Source organism: Gaeumannomyces tritici (assembly GCF_000145635.1).
Source record: "Gaeumannomyces tritici R3-111a-1 unplaced genomic scaffold supercont2.2, whole genome shotgun sequence".
NCBI lineage: Eukaryota > Fungi > Ascomycota > Sordariomycetes > Magnaporthales > Magnaporthaceae > Gaeumannomyces > Gaeumannomyces tritici.
Window position 1 is genome coordinate 2,784,126 of NW_008804546.1, and position 22,137 is coordinate 2,806,262.

The 22,137-nt window shown below is 59.0% G+C and overlaps 12 protein-coding genes across 12 annotated transcripts; 5 read left to right on the forward strand and 7 right to left on the reverse strand.

Annotated features, from left to right (window-relative positions):
• Window positions 1-452: 452 nt before the first annotated feature.
• GGTG_03466 (hypothetical protein) lies at window positions 453-1,222 on the reverse strand (the record flags this gene model as incomplete). The annotated part of the gene is made up of 3 exons (XM_009221246.1): window positions 453-955; window positions 1,043-1,075; window positions 1,147-1,222. The coding sequence occupies 3 exons, from the start codon at window positions 1,220-1,222 to the stop codon at window positions 453-455; spliced, it is 612 nt and encodes a 203-aa protein (XP_009219510.1).
• A 259-nt stretch (window positions 1,223-1,481) lies between these two features.
• GGTG_03467 (hypothetical protein) lies at window positions 1,482-1,919 on the forward strand (the record flags this gene model as incomplete). The annotated part of the gene is made up of 1 exon (XM_009221247.1): window positions 1,482-1,919. One exon carries the CDS (start codon window positions 1,482-1,484, stop codon window positions 1,917-1,919), a length of 438 nt encoding a protein of 145 aa, XP_009219511.1.
• A 291-nt stretch (window positions 1,920-2,210) lies between these two features.
• GGTG_03468 (hypothetical protein) lies at window positions 2,211-3,950 on the reverse strand (the record flags this gene model as incomplete). Its single annotated transcript, XM_009221248.1, has 1 exon — window positions 2,211-3,950. One exon carries the CDS (start codon window positions 3,948-3,950, stop codon window positions 2,211-2,213), a length of 1,740 nt encoding a protein of 579 aa, XP_009219512.1.
• A 265-nt stretch (window positions 3,951-4,215) lies between these two features.
• GGTG_03469 (hypothetical protein) lies at window positions 4,216-5,258 on the reverse strand (the record flags this gene model as incomplete). The annotated part of the gene is made up of 2 exons (XM_009221249.1): window positions 4,216-4,577; window positions 4,655-5,258. The coding sequence occupies 2 exons, from the start codon at window positions 5,256-5,258 to the stop codon at window positions 4,216-4,218; spliced, it is 966 nt and encodes a 321-aa protein (XP_009219513.1).
• Window positions 5,259-6,373: 1,115 nt separating this feature from the next.
• GGTG_03470 (hypothetical protein) lies at window positions 6,374-7,344 on the forward strand. The gene has a single exon (XM_009221250.1). The coding sequence runs from the start codon at window positions 6,433-6,435 to the stop codon at window positions 7,201-7,203; it is 771 nt and encodes a 256-aa protein (XP_009219514.1). The 5' UTR covers window positions 6,374-6,432; the 3' UTR covers window positions 7,204-7,344.
• A 6-nt stretch (window positions 7,345-7,350) lies between these two features.
• Window positions 7,351-8,365, reverse strand: GGTG_03471 (hypothetical protein; the record flags this gene model as incomplete). The annotated part of the gene is made up of 3 exons (XM_009221251.1): window positions 7,351-7,827; window positions 7,929-8,137; window positions 8,248-8,365. The coding sequence occupies 3 exons, from the start codon at window positions 8,363-8,365 to the stop codon at window positions 7,351-7,353; spliced, it is 804 nt and encodes a 267-aa protein (XP_009219515.1).
• A 718-nt stretch (window positions 8,366-9,083) lies between these two features.
• GGTG_03472 (hypothetical protein) lies at window positions 9,084-10,643 on the reverse strand. Its single transcript, XM_009221252.1, has 4 exons — window positions 10,369-10,643; window positions 9,974-10,278; window positions 9,797-9,892; window positions 9,084-9,733 (listed from the first exon to the last, which is right to left on the reverse strand). The coding sequence occupies exons 1-4, from the start codon at window positions 10,471-10,473 to the stop codon at window positions 9,685-9,687; spliced, it is 555 nt and encodes a 184-aa protein (XP_009219516.1). The 5' UTR covers window positions 10,474-10,643; the 3' UTR covers window positions 9,084-9,684.
• An 882-nt stretch (window positions 10,644-11,525) lies between these two features.
• Window positions 11,526-13,858, reverse strand: GGTG_03473 (hypothetical protein). The gene is made up of 2 exons (XM_009221253.1): window positions 12,964-13,858; window positions 11,526-12,879 (listed from the first exon to the last, which is right to left on the reverse strand). Exons 1-2 carry the CDS (start codon window positions 13,736-13,738, stop codon window positions 11,942-11,944), a joined length of 1,713 nt encoding a protein of 570 aa, XP_009219517.1. The 5' UTR covers window positions 13,739-13,858; the 3' UTR covers window positions 11,526-11,941.
• GGTG_03474 (hypothetical protein) lies at window positions 11,852-17,040 on the forward strand. The gene is made up of 5 exons (XM_009221254.1): window positions 11,852-15,464; window positions 15,563-15,698; window positions 15,763-16,326; window positions 16,392-16,616; window positions 16,682-17,040. Exons 1-5 carry the CDS (start codon window positions 15,036-15,038, stop codon window positions 16,834-16,836), a joined length of 1,509 nt encoding a protein of 502 aa, XP_009219518.1. The 5' UTR covers window positions 11,852-15,035; the 3' UTR covers window positions 16,837-17,040.
• Window positions 17,041-17,388: 348 nt separating this feature from the next.
• On the reverse strand, window positions 17,389-19,138 carry GGTG_03475 (hypothetical protein). The gene is made up of 4 exons (XM_009221255.1): window positions 18,583-19,138; window positions 17,985-18,401; window positions 17,800-17,867; window positions 17,389-17,707 (listed from the first exon to the last, which is right to left on the reverse strand). The coding sequence occupies exons 1-4, from the start codon at window positions 18,884-18,886 to the stop codon at window positions 17,627-17,629; spliced, it is 870 nt and encodes a 289-aa protein (XP_009219519.1). The 5' UTR covers window positions 18,887-19,138; the 3' UTR covers window positions 17,389-17,626.
• A 56-nt stretch (window positions 19,139-19,194) lies between these two features.
• On the forward strand, window positions 19,195-19,908 carry GGTG_03476 (hypothetical protein). The gene is made up of 2 exons (XM_009221256.1): window positions 19,195-19,500; window positions 19,570-19,908. The coding sequence occupies exons 1-2, from the start codon at window positions 19,364-19,366 to the stop codon at window positions 19,655-19,657; spliced, it is 225 nt and encodes a 74-aa protein (XP_009219520.1). The 5' UTR covers window positions 19,195-19,363; the 3' UTR covers window positions 19,658-19,908.
• A 162-nt stretch (window positions 19,909-20,070) lies between these two features.
• On the forward strand, window positions 20,071-21,825 carry GGTG_03477 (hypothetical protein). Its single transcript, XM_009221257.1, has 3 exons — window positions 20,071-20,441; window positions 20,515-21,228; window positions 21,304-21,825. The coding sequence occupies exons 1-3, from the start codon at window positions 20,270-20,272 to the stop codon at window positions 21,609-21,611; spliced, it is 1,194 nt and encodes a 397-aa protein (XP_009219521.1). The 5' UTR covers window positions 20,071-20,269; the 3' UTR covers window positions 21,612-21,825.
• Window positions 21,826-22,137: the final 312 nt, after the last annotated feature.

Here is a 22,137-nt window from a genome sequence, read left to right on the forward strand (position 1 = left end):
CACGGTTCAGTCGGGAAGGCGTCTATTGGTGTCGGCCATGGGGAAAGATCACAGATGCTACCGGACAAGCTAGGTCGAGGGCAATAGGAAATAATTGACTAAGTAGGGTACCTAACATAGAGCTACCTATCGGAGAATATTAACTGTTGTAATGCCTTGACAAGGCGTGTGTTGATAGGAGCCATCGAGCTTTCTTCATCCGGCCGTACTGTGAATTTCGGTCGCGAACATGGAAATATCGTAGTGTCTGCAATTTTAACCCGTCTTCGCAAACCCATAAATCGTGGCGACGCGGTATCGAATCCAAGAAAGTCGAGCGAGTGTGGTTGTCTGTTCCGTTTCGTTCAAGCAATCGAGACTCGAGGGGAGGGGCGCAGTGTTTCGAGGGTCAGGCGGCCTTCACGCCGGCCGCCGCGAGCTTCACAATTCACTATTTCCAGTCGTCGTCAAAGTCAGCAGCGGCGCCATAACCGCCGTCCGCGTAGGACGCCCCGGGGTCCCCATCCTCCTCGTCGCCGCCGCCGTCCCGTTGGAAGAAGCTTGCGAAGCCTCCGGCGGAGCCGCGACCTCCTGGTGCTCACATTGTCGCCGTCCTCGGGGGCGGCATCTCCCAGGGGAGGGATCGGCGCCGGGGGCGCCGGGGGAGGCGCGGGGAATACTGGCGGCGCTGGGGCGGGTACTTCCGGTGGCGGCGGCGGCGCGGGGAATCCTGGCGGCGCGGGAGCTGGGACCCCAGGTGGGGGAGGAGCGGGGAGTGGAGCTCCGGCCGGCGGGGGAGGAGGAGCGGGGAATGGAACCTCGGGTGGTGGGGGAGGAGCGGGAGCTGGAACTCCAGGCGGCGGCGGAGCGGGAGCCGGGATTCCAGGCGGCGGCGGCGGAGCCGGGGACGGGACCCCGGGCGGCGGCGGTGGCGCTGGGGCAGGTGGTCCAGGCGGCGGAGGAGGTAGCTGTCGCCCTGTATAGCCACGACACAAGCGGTCAGCCCACTGCCAAGTTCACAATCCTATCATGGGAGGCAAGCGCATAAGAGGCAAGCCCTTACCTCTGATGGCGGGCGGTGGCGGTCCTTGACGGCCTTTTTGTACGGTGAGAGGTTAGCGGGAGAGAACGATACTGATGTGGCATGCGAAAGCTGGCGCCGGCTACCTTTGACTGCCGGGGCCGGGGCGGCCGCGGCGGCGCCCAGCAGGACGCAGTAGATGCTGAGGGCGTTGGGCCTCATCTTGGACGACTTGGCGTCTGCGTGTCACGGATTGGATGGTGTTGCTGATAAATCGGGACGGCAAAGCTTGCGATATTGATGGCGGGGAGCCAAGGAGTGGTTGGGGCTGTCACAATTTCTTCCTCCAATCTTCCGCGGCGATGTCGCCTCCTTTTTATAACCGACAAGACGGCATAGCCCCTCACATGCCTCCTCTCAACTATCGAGATGGCTACACTCGGCCCTCGAGCCTGTCGACTCAACACCAAGGCTTGGCATAATGGAGGCGCAAGCAGGTGGCATGGAATGTGCCGATGTGCCGGGCACATTCACATTGGGCCGGCACTTGTCGACGAGAAGGTGGACGGGGGATAACCGGTTTTTGGAACGGCGGAGAGCCTGCCACACGACCTCTCGGCCCCTCTTCCGGCGACGGTCGGCGCAGGGCCACTCTGTCTCATGTCTAGGAAGATGCGCGCGGTTGAAGTTTGCCGATGCCGATCACTGGTGGGTCGAGAGCGGTGGTTGGTGTGGTTGTGATCCCGGGGGAAAACTGCCGCTGTCGATGCAGGGACCGGCCTGGCAGGGGCGATACGCCGAGGCGGAGTGGAGTCGAGTCTTGGCTAAAGCTAATGAGCACCCCCTCAATCACCGCCTTAAGCGGCAGCCAGTGTGCAACAGGCGGCGGCGCCTTTCTAGAAGTGTGTTCAGGCGGTAGAAATATGTATCATGGCAACGTTCATACCTACCGGGGGTTAGGCAGAGACGTGCCGGTTGATTAAGGAGGAGTTGCTGGTTCCCGCGTCTCGGTGAACCACACCCTAATCTACCGCAGCTTCTTCCCCGCCCGCTATCAAACATTTACTTTCCCAAGGTTACGTAAAGCCAGGCTCTGACCCTGGAGGGCCATCAAGACTGAGCTCAGATGATGTGCTGTGTCCCATAGACTTTTGGCTTTATTTCCCACTCAGATCTCAGGTGTGGCATGAGCCACGCGGTCGTTCAGGCATCAGGACCAGACAGAGATGAGGAATCCGCTCGTGGCCGCGCCTACCCTCGCCTTGACGACCGCCACCCGCCCGCCCGGCAGCCCGAGTCGTTTCTCGCTGTTTTCTACACTGTGGCACATGTCCCACCCCGCGGCCGCGTCATCAAGCTCATCGCTCTGACGCTCGAGCGTGCGGAGAGTGAAGCGCATGTGGCCGCCCGGTTGGGGGTAGCACGCAAACGCGAAGGGGTGGCGGGGCTGGTCCGACAAGGCAGCTCCGCGGCACCCGAAGACGATCCAGCCAGGCATGGGGTCCTTCATCCCGAAGCCGGCTTCCCACAGCTCAACCGACGCCGCAGAGCTGCCTGCGATTGTGTCATTTTTGGTCCAGGTCCACCGCTTGCCGCCAAGCCGCAAGACATGATAGCCACCCGGGGGTAGCTGTATCCGGATAGTCACCAGATTTAGCGGTCTAGGTACGAGATCTCTAATGGTTCCGCGCCTGTGCTCGAGGAACCGTGAGTTGGCTCTCAGGTGTGCGGCTAGGCTTGTGCGCGCCGGTAAGCTGGAGGCCTCTCCGCTGTGGTAAAGTGTCTTGCCGACGTGGTATCTATACATGACCCGGGATCCGCCAAGAGCTAAATCCAAAAGAGGCAAGACGATCCTTTGACCGGTGTTGGCGTCCCTGCAGTCGAGCACGACAAACAAAACCCTATCGTTTGGCGGCGGCGGCAATTCAGGTTTCTTGTCGTTGCTACCATTGCCAGGGGTCGAGGCAACTTGGTTCCCTTCCAGGATCGGCACTCGCATGATGACAGCGGTTTTCGACACTTCATAGCAGTGCAAGGAAGTTGACCCTTCGGCAGGGAGCCTAGAAGTACGAATGCTTTGTACATCTTGGGCGTCAACAAAACAGAGTGGCGAATCGGCCAAAAGACCCGTCACGAGACGCTTCCCCAACTGCGCATCGGCCGTCTTGGTGGTCGTCGGGCCATGCCAGACAAAAATGCTTGCGTCATCCGACTGGTCCATGACGAGTTGTTGAAGCCGCAGGAAAGCCTTTTTTCCCTCGCCGTACAGCAAGGGCATGTTGACGTCGAGAAGGCCCATGAGACAGTAGGCCTCGTCCTCGATGCGGGTAGTCGTCCGCCGAGATGCCCAGGACAGTTTCTGGGCGATCGAGTACCGCCTCAAAAGCGCCGACAGGCCGCGGCCTCGCCGAATGGACGGCTTGAAGAGCTCATCGTGAATCCCTGTGATGTCGTGTAGGAGGGGACCGAGTGTCGTCCTAGTTCCGATTTCGTCCCATTCTGAGTTTAGGAAGACAACCGAGTCCGGTGCGATGAGCTCCTGGAGTGTCCAGCCACGCTTGAACCACTGACTGTCCCGAAAGGAATTGGAGAAAGTTGGGTTGCTGCCCCGAGGCGTCGTCACGTCGCCAAGGTACGCGTAACAAATAGACGCGTCCTGATACCACTGGAACATGGAGTTGATGGCCTCGGACAACTCGGCGCTGGACGATTTGTCGATGCAACAGGTATCCATCCACCCGTACCCATACCCCTCCTCAAGCGAAAGGGCGCAATACCTGGATAGCTTTCCGAAGCCTTGGAGTTGATGGCGCCGCTCGGATCGCATGCCCAGGAAGTCTACCTCCTCGCGCCCCCATCGATGCGAGAGGATGGAGTAGGGTGGGATAGTGCTGTCACTGTCGCCACCAAATTCCTCCAGCTGTAGAGTCCGAGTGTTGAGGAGACGCATCTCGTCTGGGCGAGGTATGATGTTGGCTGCTGGGCAATGTTGTCGTCCATGTACTGCAATGCTTTCGAGGCAGGAATGCGGGGTTATGCTAGCGGGCCGAGAGGCTAGTGGGCCGTCCCTGAATGGATGACCTGCCCCACTTGGCTGCGTTAGTGCCTCGCGCATCTCTCACAACCTCTTGATGGGCCACCGCAGTGTCGTCCGATATGCCCCGCGCTCTCGCGCAATGGCTCGGGCAAGATCAGAGCACTTGAAGACGGGAAAGTTACGCAAGCCAAGCGCCCAGGACGACAAGGTGAACAAGTGTCAAATGCAAAATCGAAATCGAGATCGGATGTGCGCTTCCGCTCCTTTGTTGCTCCGGGGCTGGGACGTAAATGGCGGTAATTGTCGGCACCTCTGGGTTCCTCCTCACGCTGGACCATGACGTAGCTGGGGTAGGAGTGCGCGTTGCCGCGGCCGGGGCGAAGAAGGGCCCTGTCGTCGTGCTCCCGCCCGGCGGAGATGCGACGCGGGTGGGCAACAGGGCGATGATGGTGATGCCGTCGACCAGCTTTGCCGAGTCTGGGGTGAAGGAGGCTTGCGGAAAACCGCATTGCGCCAAGATTCTTCGCGAGTCGAACGCCGCTGAGCCAGGACACCAGATGGTGGTCAATTACCTAAACGCGACCCGGCGTGACCGGCCTTGAGATATCTGTGCTCACCTCTCCGACCCCCTGGGCCATCGCACCGATGCTGGAGGATACAGTTGGCGCATAGGCCAGATATCTGGGCGACGTCGAAACTCTGGTTCTGGCAGTAGCAGGCGCTCCGGAAGGAGGCCTTCTCGAGGCGCTGACGCTCGGCCTTGCAAGGAGTGCTGGTGGGACGTGGCTTGCCACTGCCCTTGCCCTTTCCCTTGCCTTTTCCTTTGCCTCTTGGCAGGGGGAGAGTGATGTTGAGTAGTGACACCAGCAGGCCGCTCGGGTCGGCGACACCAACGGCGCCAGGGGCCAAGATCATGGTCCGCGAAAGCGGCAAGGATATCTTGAGGATCAGGGTGCGGTTGGTGGGCACTCTCGGCGGCGCCCAGACTGATATTGGAGGCCCATCCCCATCGGCGCCGTCGTCGGACGCGGGGTCCTCTGGGCAGGGGACGTCTGCGAGCGGCGGAAACACGTCGACCTCGGCGCGCGTGCAGGCGCCCGAGAGCAGCGCGACGGGCTCGCACATGCGCTTGCAGGCGTCGGGGACGGTCGCGTCGAGCAGGTTGAGAGCCGACCCAGCCATGACGGTGGAAAGGGCCACGGCGACGGGCCGAGCGGGCATCAGGTAGGGAACCGAGCACCAAGTTTATTGATTGCGTGTGCTTGGGGGTTCCTGGCGAGCAGAGAACCGAACGAGCCGGGGAGTTGGTCCTGTCAGAGACGGTTTGTTGTCATGGATATAGATGAATCCCAACAAGACCAGACCAAACCAGTCAAGTCCAGTCTCGGCGACGCTCGCGAGGAGTCCCTCTATGTATGCGGACGAGACTTCCCCCCGGCTTGGGCCGGAGAAAAGGTGCGCATCATTGTGGATCACATCGTGGATCATGGGGAAGGGCTTCATGGCCAAGCTCGATCGGTGATCGGTTCCGTGTGGCTGGGTCCAACTCGGCCCGGCGCGTTGGGGGTTTGCTGTCGTGGGTGGCTTCTGTTTTGGGGAAGGATGTGCGAGAGGAGCCTAGAGGAGCCTAGCATGGCTCCCCCCGCAGTGGGGCCTTCAGCGCTGAGCCTTTTAAGCCCCCGCATTTCTGCGTCGGATGGAGCGCCATGTTGCCCGTCTACCTTATTTTGACGCGTGAAACGTTTTTGAAAATAAGCGGACTACTTTGGCTTTGCCGCGGCATTTTTTGTCCCGAAGCGAAGGCCGCTTGCTATTTCAGGGCCTGAGCCTGCGTGCCCCTTCCTTTTCCTTTCCCATTGTGGGCATTCTCTTCTCCCCTGCGCCACCTCGTCTCTCTCTTCTGTTGTTTCTGCTTCGACATTCGTTTTGTTTCCAGTCTCGCGTGGAAATCGCGTGGTCCATTGGGCAAATGATTTATGTTTGGCTGACAGCTGCCACGAGGCCAACCCGCTTGATGTGAACGCGCTGAACTAAAATAGGTCTGGCCCTCGTGCGCGCTAGCGGACCCTAGCGGTGATTAGCCCGCGGCAGAGCCCGCACGCACACGTATGTAATGATGTGTGATGCCGCCAAAATCCGACCAAGCCCGCTTCTGTCCGCAACGCTCATTATCTCCGCTCCGTCCGGAATCCCGATGCATCGCTGGCCATTCTTGCAGGAGTGGTGTTGAGGCCACCAGCTGGGTTGGGAGTATATAGTCTCGCAAATGTCTGCTAATATCTTTCTCTGTTGCCTCTGTTCCGTCCATCCCTCGTGTATTCCGCATTCCCAGCACTGAAAGCACGACGTTGCCTCCCCCTGTGCACCCCTGGACGCTTCAGCCCGCCCCATAAAAATGCACGCAATCATCACTGGGGCCACCGGCCTCGTTGGCTCCGGCGTGCTCGACGCCATGCTAAAGGCAGCTGACGTCACCAAGATCACAATCATCAGCCGCCGGCCCGTCAAGATGGCCGACGACGCCAAGGACCCCCGCGTCAAGACCATCATCCACACCGACTTTGAGCGCTACGGCCCGGACCTCATGTCGCAGGTCCGCGACGCGGCCGGCGTCGTGTGGGCCCTGGGCATCAGCCAGAACGCCGTGGGGGCCGACGAGTACGTCAGGATCACAAAGACGTACACACTCGAGGCCGCCCGGGCCTTCTCCGACATGGCCCGCTCCACCGGCGAGCCCTTCAACTTCGTCTTCGTCTCGGGCGACGGCGCGACGCTGGAGCCCGGCCGGCTCTCGCCCATCTTTGCGCGCGTCAAGGGCGAGACCGAGGCCGAGCTCGTCCGCATGCGGGAGGAGAACCCCCTGTTCAGGGCCCACACCGTCCGCCCGGCCGCCATCGACCCCACCCACCATGATGCCATCAAGCCATACATGCCCGCTCAGGGGCTGCTGGTCGGCTCTCTGCGGTCCGCCATCAGGGTCTTGATGAGCAGCTATACGAGCCCGACGGAGCACCTTGGCAAGTTCATGACGGACATGGCGATTGGGAAGTGGCCAGATGCAAGCAAGCTTGCTGGCCCAGGCGTGAAGCCTGTGGGTTCATCGGGATTTGCCATTGTGCAAAACGCTGGATTTAGGAGAATGATGGGACTCGACAAGAAGCCATGAGTGGCTGCTGTTAATATTGTAATTTTTCTAGACTTGGGTCGGGACGATGGGTGTACAAACTTCTAAAACTAACCATCGCGCCAGGCATGGAAATAATTAGATCTGCTTTTGGAGAGACCAAGAATCCTCGCTGCTCCCCCGCCTGAGTCAATTCGCACCAGTGACATTGAAAATGTCGGCAAACGGATCCCAGGCAGAATCCATGTGCCTTTCGTACTCCATCTGGTTTGCCACATACGTCGCATTTTCTTTCCCATACACCGCCTCAATAAAGGCAAGCGTGGCATCAATACCCGCCGATATGCCTGATGATGACCACACTTTCCCATCAACAACCCACCGCGCGCGGGGAACCCACTCCACCCTTGGACCATACACCACATTGGCATCCCATGAAGCCTTGTTTGTCGTTGCGTGCTTGCCGTCGAGGATGCCGGCCCTGGCGGCGAGGACGGAGCCGGTGCACACGGTGAGGAGGTACGGCAACTTTGGATACGTCGCGGCGATGTAATTGGCGGTGGCATTGATCAAGGGCGACCGGGCGCCGAGGCCGCCAGGGATGATGAGAACGTCCAGGTCCTCGGGGACCGTAGTGAGCGTGTGGGTTGGTGGAAGTGTTGGGTACTACAGCGTCGGGTATTAGTTGGAATCCCACTGGTTTCCCAGGTGCAAACTGCCTCAAGCAACCCAACGCCCACCCATCGAGAAAGCCATCCTGCACCCACCACGGTCGAATTCATCGGGTTCATGGCCGACATCACAGGCTGCGTTGTGACCACATCCATGGTCTCTGAGATGAGGAAGAGTTGCAGGTGACGGATTCGTGAGAGTATTTGCAAAGTCTCGAGCGGCCCAAATACATCGAGTGGCTCAAACGCTCGAAAGAGAATCATGCCGAACTTGGTCGGTGGGGGTGGCTTGGGCCTCGATTGACCTGATTTTCGGCATGTATCTGTTAGTTGACTCTGCCCTTTGCACGGCTGGCAGCCCCCTCGGCACTTGCGAGATGGTATCGCCTTTCCTATCGACTGGGCTGCGACGTACATCCAGGGTGACCCGTTCTGGAGCCGAGTACCAGGGGGACATGACTAATCCCTAGGATAAGAATGACGGCCTGGAGAAGCGTGACGGCCTGGAGAAGCGTGACGGCCTGGAAAAGCATCGTGAAGGCGCTGTGTGCTCTATTCGCCCAGAAAGTTGATATGGTTGGTCACCTCGACGACACCACCCTGGACGAGTCGACAGGGAGGTTTGGTGGGTCATTTATGCAAGGCGGTATATATTTCATGCGCGTACTGGAATGGGATGAGGCTGGTGCGCGAGTTTGAGCATGATTTCCCAAAAGACGTCTGGAGTAGGCGCGTTAGCGTCGTGTTGACGTTGGTGCTTGCTTGGGATGCACATTTCCACGCAACCCGGAGACGCTGTGCAGCGACGGGCGCAACTGCTACTAAAAGGTTCCCTGTACCTCCACTAGGCAGGAACATGTGAAGTAAAGAAGCTCCTCGTCGTCGGGGCCTTGCGCTCCTTTGGGTGACAGCAGATAGGCATTTCCTGCTGTCGAGCTTGAAGCGTGTTCTAACAGAACGACTTGCCTGGACGCCGGTGAATCAAGAAATCGGATACCTGCATTGCTGTAGAGCTTGAACTGTGCCCATTGAGACACGACTCCGGATAGCTACCGCTATAGTACGCCTCATTGCTACACCCAGACCGCGGTGATGATGACAGGGCGGTGACGGTTTTCTCTCCGACGCCCTGTTTCTCCTTGTTGAGGAGCTCGGTGCTTGCAGTCACAGATCCGAGATTCGGCGAAATCGTCGCGTCTTTGCCTGCCGCCGACGGGCGTTGGAGTCACCGAAACGATGAGCACGTTTGTGGGGGCTCGTAGCCATTGACAGATTGAGCACATTATTAACGCCATGATTGCAAAGAATTTCACAAACGAGTTCAATGAGCGACAAGCGGTACCGGTCGGGTCTATTTTGTGAGGATGGCGCGAATTGGATCTAGGGATGGGCCGTACTTTCGCAGCGGTGTGCGGTTTGGGGTGTCCGACCTCCCAGACACCGTTGTCATTTTTGCAGTGCTCGGCTGCGGATTGGGGACGCCTGGGGAAAAGAAACACAATAAAAGGTACGTACTTATGTCGTACGGGATGAACACGATTGAACGATTTTGTGCTCTTACAATTTCCAAGCCGACCCCCTTCCTAGGGACATTGCCAACACATTGGATGAGAGGTAGGAAAGATTATCAGACTACAGTATTAAAGGGATTAATCGAGTAACACGACAATAGGCTAGGCCAAGCATGCCTGTAGTGGCAGTCCTGAGGCTCAAAAACAACAGCATCAATGACGAAGCTAGACGAAAACCAGTAAGGGCACACATCGACCATGGCGGAGCTTCTTTGTTCCAACTATCTGGGCTTGATAGCCTATGGCAGCTTCGGGCGGCTTCAAGGGTGGGGACGACTGGTCTACCCGCAACACACAGTAGCCTCCCTTGCGGCGCTGGTTTGGTCACCACTACATGAGTGGATTAGTAGGGGTTCTTCTTCGGGCGTTCTATTTCTTGAGGGCCGCACCCACCCAGGGGTAAAAGTTTCCCAATGGAAGACAAAGGCACCAAGGTAGGAGCCGATGAAAATGCATATGATGATGTAGCCGTTGTAGTACATGGCGAGTCTGCCAGACAAGGGTATTGGTTAGCTAGGTGGTGGCGGCGGTGGCGGCAGTGGCGGCGGCAGAGACGGAGGATGCACATACAGCATAACAAAGTAAGCGACGGCAAACTGCACCATGTGCAGGAATGCGCGGATGGCCTGCTGGAAAAAGTTGGGCCGGAAGGGCGCCACCGGCGTCGGGGAGCCGGAGCCCGTCTTGGAAGGGTTCGCCGAGGCGTGCTGGCGGAGGAGGAAGCGGTCGTACTCCTTGACGGACCTCCGCAGGAACTCGAGCGACATGACCAGCAGGATGACGCCGATGCAGGAGCCCGCGAACATGCCCTCCGACGTGATCCTCCACGACGAGGCGATAAAGCACGAGTCTATAGTGTACCAGTTCCAGAGCATCTGCCGGTTCGTCCCCCCGAGTCAGCTGCTGCGCCCACGTCGACGCGAACACGGAGGTGATGGAAAAGAGGCAGTTCGGGCGGCTCTTACCGATATTTTGCAGCCGCCACCCATCCCACCCATACCACCCATGCCGCCGGATGACGTTGTGTTGGCCGGCGGCGCCATGGCCGTCGAGTTCGTTGTCATGTCCATTTTGGTCAAGTTGGAAGGTGACCGTCGTCGACTGTCTTGGAAGTAGCGGACTTGATTATTTTCAATGGCGAGGGTATGAGGGGCGGCTCTTAAGGAAGGCTTTTGGGTGAAGGAAGGGCGGCCTGGCTGTATATGAGAGGTCTCGCCCGGCTCACATGCAAGCTGCCAACGAGAAGGATGGAAGGCAGGGGGGTTGTCAGGAGGAGCAGTCGCTGCAGCGGGTCGCACCATTGTTAGGGCCCACCTGCCCTATCAGGAAAGCGTTTCCATCTTCAAAGCTCGATCCTGGCCCTGGTGCGCAGGTTTGAGTCAAATATTACGGCGCCACATTGGGCACTTGGACCAGTAGGATCACGGAATGCGGCGCCAGAGATGCGAGAGCCTGCAGTTGCTGCAGTTGCTGCAGTTGGGGGGAAACAGAGGAGATGGAATGGAGGTGGGCGCACTTGATCGTCACCGTATCGCCGCGCCCAGGTAGTGTGAAAGTATAGAAGCGGCGCACATCGGATTCTTCCCGCAGACCGACGTCGTCTGCAGATTGATCACTACACCCTCAATGCGCCCTGACCCCTCCCGCGTAGCCTTGCGCATATTGCAGCCCCAGTGGTAGAGCTGCGAGCTGCGACTGCATCACGCTGCAAGTGCATCCGGAGCAGGCGATTGGACGATGGATCCTGCATTGATTGGACTTGCCGCTATAGGCCTGCAGGAACCCCGTGCCAACGTCTTGAAGAGTGGGGGTGCGTTGATAAAGGGCCAGGACGGCTTTTCGGGTGCGCCACCCCTCCCGGCTTCACGCAGCTGCCAGGCAATCCGGTTGAATGCCACCGGCTCGCTTGACGAACCGTCCCATCGGCTTTCAGGAGGCTCGCCTCGGGGCGGAAGGAGGCAGGGGTCGCTGCGGGCCTACGCGATTTGCGTTGATAAGCTACTACTTGGCGCGGCTATTTCGAGTCGCCCAGCGTATGGCAAGAGAAGACGGTGAATTTACTCCAGTCGCGTGCAAAAGCAGTCTTCGAACATTGTAGAGGTGTACCTAGGGAGACCGCACGCCGACTAACCGCAATTGCATTTTTATTACACCTAAGAGACAGAGCCTGAGGCATCGCCGACCGACCGAAACGAGGCATGTATCTTATTGGGCATGTGGAGAATGGACGGGCTCCAGAGTCCCGCGGGTCACAGGATGGTGAGGGCTCGGTGGTTGCGATAACCAGACGGAATGGAAAGGGAAGTAAAAACGTTCAACGGAAGTTCAATTTTCGCGTTGTTGGAAATAAAAGCAGAAACAAGGTCCAGCGGTGGGTGGGTGGGGTAGAGGGATCGCCCTGATAATCCCACACCACTGTGGACACCACATTCGTTGTGGCAAACATGACAAGCATTGAAGAATCCATACCGTGCCGTGAGTCGCCATACTTTGAGGAAAATTCTTGCTGAACTTCAGCCGGCCCGAAACAGAAGAAAACTAGGACAATGTGATGCCTGCCGAGGACGCGTACCAGTAGCGCATCTCGGCTTCCAGGACAGCGTCCCGCCCACGCAGATACGGGTTCCCGGGATCGCAGCAATCGAGCAGGTCCCAGACCTCGCCGTCGCAGCGCTTGGGCTGGAGCCTCGACGGAAGCTCGAGGCTGAAGCGGCCCGCGACGCCCAGCCGGTCCCCCTCGACCCAGCCGCCCACGAACTCGCCGCGGGCCAGCGCCTCCCTCACGGCGCGGGACTTGGTCATGATGGGCCCCGGGTGCCCAGCCACCTCGACGAGGCAGTTGTGCCAGGGCGTCGGCACGTGCAGCAGGTCGACGGAGCGCATCTCCGCGGCGGCGCCGGCGAGCGAGAGGCGCTCGAGGGCTCGGGCGTGGCGGCCGAGCAGGCGGATGCCGAACTTGGGCCCGGCGTTGTTGTGCGCGTGGATGGAGAGGCGGACGTGGTGCGGGAAGATGAGCTCGACCAGGTTCGAGTAGGCCTCGTTGCGCTGCAGCATCTCGAACGAGACCCGGGTGGCGAGCTTCTTGAGCTTGCTGCGGCTCAGGTGCGACGCGTACCGGTTGTGGCACAGGTCCTCGGCCATGAAGCGCGAGAAGCCGCGGTACAGCTTGAGGGCGCTGTGCTCGCCCGACTCGATGCGCGCCCGCAGCAGGCTGTCGTTGGACCGCCCGGCCTCGAGCAGCATCCGCCGGCTCAGCTCGGCCGGCGCCGTGCGCTTGGTGGCGATCTGGGTCTCGAGGACGGGGAGGCGCAGGGACAGCGCGAGCGTGACTTCGGGTGTCGAGTGCGCTAGGTCGAAAATATCGACCAGTGACATGAACCCGACTCGGTCCGCGCCCCGGCGCCGCCTCCCGATTTCAGTATTCAGCCTGATGATCTCAGCGTTATACCTGTCGACAACCTCATCATCGACGCCGACTGTTTGATGGGCAGGTCAGCGAGACTTTCTCTTGGACCCGTTGTACTGTCCTCGCCTATGGCAGAAAAGAAGGAAGAACTTACTGCAATCGCTGAACACGTGGCCATCGCTCACAATCCACAGCTTGGCTCCAGGCTTGTAGACGCCCTCTATGGCCTCGACAAAGGAGTGGAGATTTTCAAGTGCGAGCTGCTCGCCCCTATCCGGGAGCACGCCGGAAACCTTGTCCAGATTGGAGGATTTGCAAGGGAAAGCCGGGAGGCAGAACTCGACCCTGGCGCCACGCCGCACAAAGTCGTCGACTCGCTCGCGAAAGTAGTCCCGCCCCGAGACCCTCCACTTATCCTCGTCGATGACATATCTGAGCGTGGAGTCGAAAAGGTCGACGATCTTTTCCGTGGCGGCACTGGCTTGGGGCGGCAGGTTGTCCAGGGGCGTCGTGGTGAAGAGCCTGATGTCCCGCAGAAGCAGCCTGGCGAACACGTCGTCAAAGGCGGCCTCGGATGCGGAGCAGTTCTGGAAGATGAGGCCGAGGATGGCGTCCCCGCCGTCCTCTCCCTCCTCGGTCTCGTATATGGCCAGCTCGACCTGCTGGACTGCTTCGACCCTGACGACGAGCTTGCTCCTCGGCGACAGGCCATGTTTGGTCTTGTTGACGACGGCTTCTCCGATCCCCGGGCCATAGAGATCCTGGGAAAGCGCTTGCTCGTCGGACGAGGACGAGTGCAGCGCCAGCCAGACCTCCTGCCAGTTCCCGCGCACCTTGCGGTGCAAAGGACCAGTGCAGGTAACGAGGGCTCCGCCTCGGGTCCGCACAAAAGCTGCACAAAACCTGTGGTAGGCGCTTGGGCGAGACATGATGGTGGGAAAGGCAATTTTTCCTGAGAAGAGACGAATGATGACGGTGAGGCCTGATGGTGGAGAGAAGGTTTGAGCAAGTTTCCCCAGCCGATATTAAAGCGTTGGGTTCCAGGCACCTGGGTCGGGAAGATGACCAGCGGGCTGTCAGTTTGAGAAGGTATTTTTGTACATGGGCCCTGCCCACCCAGCCTCTCGTTCCATCACACGTACGATCACATTCAGCACGCTCTCGTTGACCACAGCTGCCGGGCCGCCATCATGTTGGTGTCGCATTTTGGCACTGTCCCACGTATCAAGCTCACCTCACTCACAACAACCCCTTCGACAAATACTGCCGGGATAGGTTAGGATTGGCCCCATTCTCAATTTCTTTGTTTGGATCTCGACAGATATGCCACGGCCCGAGAAGCCTACCCCCGCCAGTCCAGCTGGTGCTCCTCGACGCCACGCATGCGGTTTGTACCATGGATGCCTTTCCTGGGACCCTGCACGAGCGGTGACGGAAAGGCATCCTGATTGTGTGACGAACCGATGATGCGAAACCCGAGTGAGCCCGGTGAGGAGCTTCCTTTACCGCCTGCCCAGCGACGGCGAAAGGAGCGAGGATGTCGGAAATGTCGGGGCGAAACTGCAAAAAGCCATCACATGACGTGAGGACTGTGGTGCGTCCTGCAAGTCCGCGGCTCTGCAGCTGTCTAGCTCGCCTTGGCGCCCAGCGATACCACCCACCAAACGGCCCTCAACGCGCGAGGTCAGCACGGCCCGATTAGTTGGATGGTCATGGAGGATTCATTCGGAGTGTGGTACAAGCGTGGCTTGTTCATGGCCCTGCCGCGTCTGTGATTCTGGCCTAAGCGAGGTTGCCTCGCGGCCTCAAAATCGAGCCCGCAGCCCCTGCAGTGATACGCGCACGCCTCGGCCATGGACGGAGGTATCTAGGGGGAGCCCAGATGTACATGCTGGTCGTCGGGTGTACTACAACCATGTCGGATGCGGCCTGACACATCCTCAAGATGACGGCTGAAGCTCTCACCGATGCGGCGATGGATGCTGTGTGCTCACTCATCCGGAGCTGTTGTTGATCTCGACACGCACCGTTGCTTCTGCCATGCTGCCATGGACCGACGTCTCGTTGCGGAAATTGCATGAGCTTGTCTCGGGCGTTTGTCGCAGAGCCAGATAAAACACTAATTTTTGCGTTCTCGTATCTTCCAACCTGACCGACACCTTGCTCTCTTTCAGTTCCATCTGCAGTCTCTACTCTCTACCCCTGCGACAGTTCCATTTCGCCGCAATGGGCACCACAAGCACACCACCGCCATCCGACCATGCCGCGGCCCCGTACTCGGGCTTCTCCCCCGCCCGCAAGCGCTTCATCATCGGCGTGGCCAGCGCGGCAGGTCTCCTCGGCCCCATGGCCGGGGGCATCTACCTGCCCGGACTCCCGGTGCTGGAGCGCGAGTTCGGCGTCGACGGCGTCGCCATCAACGCCACCGTCGCCGTCTTCATGGCCGTCTGCGCCTTCGCCGCCCTGGTCTGGTCGGCCTTTGCCGACTGGAAGGGCAGACGGCCGCTCTACATCATCGCGCTCGCAACCTACCTCGGCGCCAACATCCTCATGGCTGCTCTGCCTCCAAATTATGGCGCCCTGGTCTTCCTCCGAATGGTGCAGGCCTTTGGATGTTCTGCCGCTATCTCTCTGGGAGCTGGAACTGTGGCAGACGTATGTTTGTGTTTCTCGATTCGACATTGGCTGCCGCGATGATTGTCCTTATCGTCCTTTACTCGAGAAATGAAATTGACCAGAATCACCCATAACAGGTAACTGAGCCGGCCCGCAGGGGCTTCGCCATGTCCGTATTTCTGCTAGGACCCAACTTAGGACCGACCTTTGGCCCTTTGCTAGGTGGTGTCATCACGGGGCAGGCATCATGGCGGTGGACGTTTGGATTCCTATGTATGTGACCTCCCCCCATCTCCCTCACCGGGATCACAGCCTTCTGACACGCGTCTGTTCAAAGCAATCGCGGTTGGCATCGTATTGCTCGTCGTAATATTTGCCCTCCCCGAGACGCTGCGTTTCCGCGTCGGGGACGGGAGTCTGTACGCCGGCAAGGGCGTGCTGCTCCTGCCACCTCGGCTGGCCTCCCCTCTGGCACCCGAGGCGGAGCGCGGGCCGCGGCCGCCCAAGCCCTCCCTCAAGCTCTTCTGGCGCCTCTTCTGCTACCCGCCCATCCCAATCGCGGCGCTGTACACGGCCCTCTTGTTCGCGACCTACTTCTCCATGGCCGTCGACCTCCCCGACGTGCTGACGGCCAGGTACGGGTGGTCGGTAACTGCCGTGGGCGCAGGCTACGTCGCCAATGGCGTGTCCATCACACTGGGCTCCCTGTCCGCCGGGCGCTTCTCCGACTGGCGCCGAGCCCGCACTGCCACGCGGCTTTCCGACGGCCAGGTCCCACCTGAGAGTCGCCTTGTAGACCAGTTTTGGGGCGCTCTCCTGTGCTCGGCCGGCGCTATCATGTACGGCTGGTGCGTTGAAAGGACGGTTCATCCAGCAGCAATGTTGGTAGCAACATTTTTCAGTGCGTACACTGTCCCTCCCCAATCCTCCGCATATGACCATTCTCGATGCTTACAAGTACCAAAGTCGGGTTGGGCATGTCTTCTGTCATGGTCGTCACCTTTGCCTTCTTGACAGAGTGTGCCCCTCAAAGCTCGGCAGCCGCCATGGCCGTGGAGAGTCTGATGAGAAACCCGGCCGCTGCCATCTCCTCGGTGGTCACCCCGGCCCTTTTGCCCCGGATGGGGTATGGCTGGTTCTTCACAGGGTTTGCCATACTGGACTTGGTTGTATTCGGTGCCGGAGCCCTAGGTATGTACACCTCACTTACGTCCAACCCCCTTGTTCCCCTCACCAGCTGACAAGTTCCGATAAAGCTCTCGCGCTCCATGGCCCACGCTGGAGAGAGAAGGCAACGCTTTCTGGGCCTGCAAAGGGGCCTGCTACTCCCGCACCTCAGGAGAAGACCGTAGCCTCTAGTGGAACATCGACACCCAAAGACGTGGATGTGGAGCGGGGTACCAATACTTGATCAAGTGTGAGATTAGGAGACCGCACGGCATCGAAAATGTCCAAATGGTCCGCTTGCGAGCTAGTGCTACGCCTCTGGGGTGCCGCAAAAAGATAATTTGGTAGCTAAAGGAGTTCGGCAGATCGATACAGTCCTCCGCCAATATCAATGAATCGTGGTTACCACAGTCTACAGTCTACCACTTTGGCCTATGAGGGTCAGAAGATCTAGGCCCGTTGCCTTAGTAGCGTGCATCTGCCATTCAGCCCGTTTATTTGGTGTGACGGAAGGCACTTCTTTGTCCGGCCGGGCACACGTAACGGTGTACAGAAGCACAGAAATTATCTGCCGATAATGTGTAGGGGAGTACGATAACTGTCTGGTAGAATTGTCCGGACTCTCGCTCATGGTGAAAAAATAAAGTGGAGATGCTCGCGGGGTTGAGTGATATCGCGCAAACAGCCTCATCGAGATATGACTAGATATGTCTAGCGCGGAAGCTGCAGGAGCATCCTTGATCTTGACATACCACGTAGGAGAAATCGGGCTAGTTGTGATACGGCTAGCCTCGGAGGCCTGGGTGTCGTATGTCAAGCAAGGGGGCGCAAGCAAGGCTCCATTTGCGGAATAGCCCGATATAGCACATCCAAGTAACCCCAATGGTCTAGATCCTATATGATATTCTACCGCAATGTGTCCTGTCGTACACAGTAGCACACGAATATCCCTAGGGCTGGCTGCCATCGATGAACAAACGCCCGCCGCACTGCCACTACTTTGCACTGTGAGACGTAAGCCCCGGGTTTGGCAACTAAGACTGGTGACCGTGCATCCCGCCCTTGCCCTTCGCCATGCAACCCATCTTGGGGTGATCGACCCTGCCAGCTGAATACTGTTGGTGGTGCCACGTGTGGTGTCAGCAGATGGCGCAATGCAAGTGCCCGTATCAGGGACGATGTGACGGGCGTGTTGGGAGAATCCTACCCCGCCATCTATGGGCAGAATCGCGCCCGTGATCCACCGTGCCTCCTTGCTCGACAAGAAGAGGATGGCTAAAGCGTCGGTCCGTCGACTCTCGTCAGCCTCACATAACGCGCCGCCGCTCGGTCACTGCATCAGAGACGATAAAGGGGGAGGGGAAGGGAAAAAAAATACAACGCTGGACGAACCGTAACCAATGTCCATGACCGTGCCCTCGTACTTGAGGAAGCCAAGGTTCCTCCGCTCCGCGCGCATCTGCTCGCTCATGGCGCCATCGTCGCCCGCGTTGACGCGCGCCATGGGCGTGTAGGCCATTCCAGGGCAGACGCAGTTGACACGGATAGCGTCGGGCCCGTAGTTGCCGGCCATGGCGCGCGTCATGGCGACAATGGCACCCTTGGAGGTGGAGTAGAAGACACCGGGCGCGCCCCCACCCAGGCCCACGACGGAGCTCATGTTGACGATGGCGCCCTTGCCGCCCGCGCGCATGACGGGCACGACGTGGCGCACCATCTGCACCATGCTGGTTACGTTGTAGTGCATGCCCTCGTTGAAGGCCTCGGTCGTCACGGTCTCTGCGTTGCCGGTGGGATAGCCGGTGCCCACTGTTGAGGGGGGGGCGGGGGATGGGCATGAGGTCGAGATCGGTTAGTCCAGCTTCGAGTCGGCTGGGAGCAGGGAAGGCGGCCCTCCTGCTTCTCCCAGGTTACGGTACGCAGGTCGAGCGAAGGAGTGAAGGAGGCTAGCCGCTAGCGAAGCATCCTTCCGACGTAGCAGAAAACTCACCAATGTTAACCAGGATGTCGACCCTGCCAAACAGCTCAACCACCTTGCTGACGGCGGCCTTGCAGTCCTCGTCCAGCGTGACGTCCGCCCGCACCACCTCGGCGACACCACCTTCCTCCTCGATGATGCGCTTGGTCTCGGCGGCGGCCTCGACGTCGCGGTCGACGACGGCCACGCGGGCACCGTGCCGCGCGAGCAGCACGGCCGCGGCGCTGCCGTTGCCTAGCTCGTTCTTGATGAGGCAGCCGCCGCCCGTCACGATGGCCACCTCGCCACCAAAGTCGAATGCGCGGGAGTGCGACATGGTAGTGCGCGGGAGGTAGGGGCAGTAAAGTTGGCTGTGTGATGGGCAAATCTGGGATTGCAACGGCTGAGTGGGAAACCGTGGGTGCGGCTAGTGTGGCAGATCGGAGAGGAGAGAGGAGAGCCGGTTGCTTCGTCCCGACGCAGCGGGTGGTGTAATGTCATGGCCTGCAGATGCTTCGTTCTCTTTAAGTAGGTACCCGGGACCGACACGCAATATCATGGTGATATGCATGTGGCTGGCACGCTCTAGTGTCTGCCGAGGTATCTGTACTTCCAAAACTTCGGCTTACGACACCGGCCCGGAAGTAGCCCACCACAAATGGCGGCCATCAGGATGAAGAGGCCGCTTGGGATAGCCGGGCTTAGACTCCGCGCCGCTGACCTCACCGATGTTATTGTTCCGCAACCTGAAGAGGAAGGCATTACATAAAAAGGTATACTAATCACAAAATTGCGGTCAGCAGCCGCTCCGAAGATGTCGTTATCGGGCCATCTCGGGGGTCGCGGGGGCCACGCTGTCCCACGGACACGTCTCGTTATACCCGCAGCGGCGGCGATAAAGCGCTCCCACAGGAAAAGCCAGCTTTCTGTGTTTCAAGAAGCGTACGTGAGGTAAGACCTTGTCCTGATCTGGCAAAAAATAGCAGCAGCAAGGTGACGAGACTTACTGATCTACACAAGACTGCGATATCTAAAAGTATGCCAAGAGCATTTTCCGCCCGGCCTCAGCTACGCTAGTTATGCATGTTCAGCAATTTCAGCCGTCTAGCGCTCACCGAGCGCCGTTGAGCGGCGCGGGTCCTGCAGCCAAGATGCAGACGGGGTTGCAGTCGCACGGACGAGAAGCGAGCCGGCAGCTCAGCAGGATCGGAACGAGCACCCGAAGGTACAGAAGGGAGGGTAGCTACCTAAGGTTCTTACAGTCAGGCGGGAGGGGGGTCTAATTAATTTAGTCCCCGAGGGGTGGGGGTTTTCCTTGGGCTGCAGCGCTTTTGCACCCTCACCCTCTTCATCATCGTCGTCACGGCGTACCCTTTGGTACCCAGTTTGTACATCCGCCAACGGGCTTTGTGTCAAAGTGCGGTGTGACATGCAACCTATCCCTGTCTAAATCAATCCTGACGAGAGATTGAAAATGTCAGAATGGCAAACGCGGCTTGTGTCTAGTGATGCAAGTTTGTCCCCAAGAGTGCTAGGATTAGTTGCAAAAGGTAGAAAAAAGGCCATATTTCTCCCAGGGGTTTCATGCTATTTATCACGAGACAAGGCCTTCTCCGACTTGTGAATAATACGAAAGAAGTGTGAAGGCAAAACCAAAAGAATAGCGACTCTCGTGTCTGACGGCAATACCAAAAGCCCCCACGCATAAACCCAAATCATCATGGCGCAAGCTAAAGGCTGCACTCGGCTGAAGCTGAGCGGTGCTCTGGACAAGTTCTCCTACGAGGAGACGACGCCCATCACCGGACGGGAATATCTCGACGTCAACATCGTGGACGACCTGATCAATGCCGAAAATGCTGACGATCTCCTCCGCGACCTCGCCATCACGAGTAAGTCTACCACTCCGGAGCAAGTTGATGAAGAAAGCAGATGAGCTGAGCCTGACATTACCGTCCCTCTCAGTTTCAACGCGTGGCGTCGTCTTCTTCCGGTCTCAAACCAACCTCACCAACGAGCTGCAGAAGGAGCTGGTGCACCGGCTCGGCCAGCTGGCGGGCAAGCCGGCCGAGTCGTCGGTGCACACGTTCCCGCTCGCGCCGGCGTACGTGCCCGAGGGCGGGACGGCGGACCGGCAGATCAGCTACGTCAACTCGGTCGGGTTCAAGTACATGTTCGACAAGATGCCCAACATGGACAAGCGCCGCTTCGACGCGGCCGAGTGGCACACCGACATCCAGTTCGAGCCCGTCCCGGCCGACTACACCTCGCTCCGCGTCATCAAGCTGCCCGAGACGGGCGGCGACACGCTGTGGGCTTCGGGCTACGAGCTCTACAACCGCCTGTCCGGGCCCTATCGCGACTTTGTGGACCGCCTGACCGTCACCTGCCGCGCCGACTGCGTCCTCATGGCCATCCGCAACCGCGGCGAGAAGATCGAGGACGGCGAGCGCGGGAACCCGCTCAACCTGGGCACGGCCCTGACGGCCGTCCACCCCGTCGTGCGCACCAACCCCGTCACGGGCTGGCGGAGCGTTTTTGCCCTCGGCCAGTTCTCCAAGCGCATCAACGAGGTCAACCCGATCGAGTCCGAGGAGCTGCTCAAGAAGTTCTACAACATGATCCAGGACAACCACGACCTGCAATGCAGGTTCAAATGGCGGAACCCGCATGACATTGGTAAGTACAGCCCGTCATTCTGCCCTCAATCAAGGCCCCCAGCTGTGTCGCAGGCGTATCTGACCCGTGGTATAGCCATCTGGGACAACCGCAGCGTCTTCCACAGGGCCACGTTTGACTACATGGACCTCGGCGAACGCTCCGGCAACCGTGCCGTGGGCATTGGCGAGGTCCCATTCTTCGACCCTGAGAGCAAGTCCAAGGCCGAGGCTGAGGGTAAGGAAAAGCCGAAGAGCCAAGTCCCTACCAAAGACGCTGTCAATGGAAATGGCAAGGCCCCAACCACGGGGTGCCATGGGATGCCCATGGGGGGAAATAACCACCACGACATGGCTATGGGCCAGGGCCACAATGGCATGGCTATGGCCGGGCATGGCCACTAAGGACTAAGGCTTGATGGTTGTTTGGTATTATGAGTCAGCAATGGAATGGTGTATCTCTGAACCTTTTTTGGATCAAGGAAGTTGTCCACAATGGACGTAGGGTGCATGTAGTTGGGAATGGATTTTCACTATCCAAAAATAAGGCTACAGCCAAAAAAAAATGGCGATTTACACGGCTGGGCGTGGTGGTCGTTTGAGGACACGCCTCTAGGATCTTCAAAGATCTGCTGCTGTAATCGACTGCGACACTGTATGTGCTGTCGGGCGATCTTGACAGCTGCAAGAAACGCGCGTGTGTCGAGAGGAAACGTGGATGACCCGCCGCCTTGGGTAGCCCACCCACCAATGCCTCGTGGCGGTACGAAGTCCGATACTGTGTACTTCGTCCGAGCGGCCATTTCAGGGCCAATCTTGCATTTTTCAATGTACTAGGTACCCGCAGTCATCTCCTCGATACTAATGTGCTGAAAGGTGAGCGGGTGGCGGGTCGACTCTATCCTCCAGCAGCATCCCACGGTTCCATACC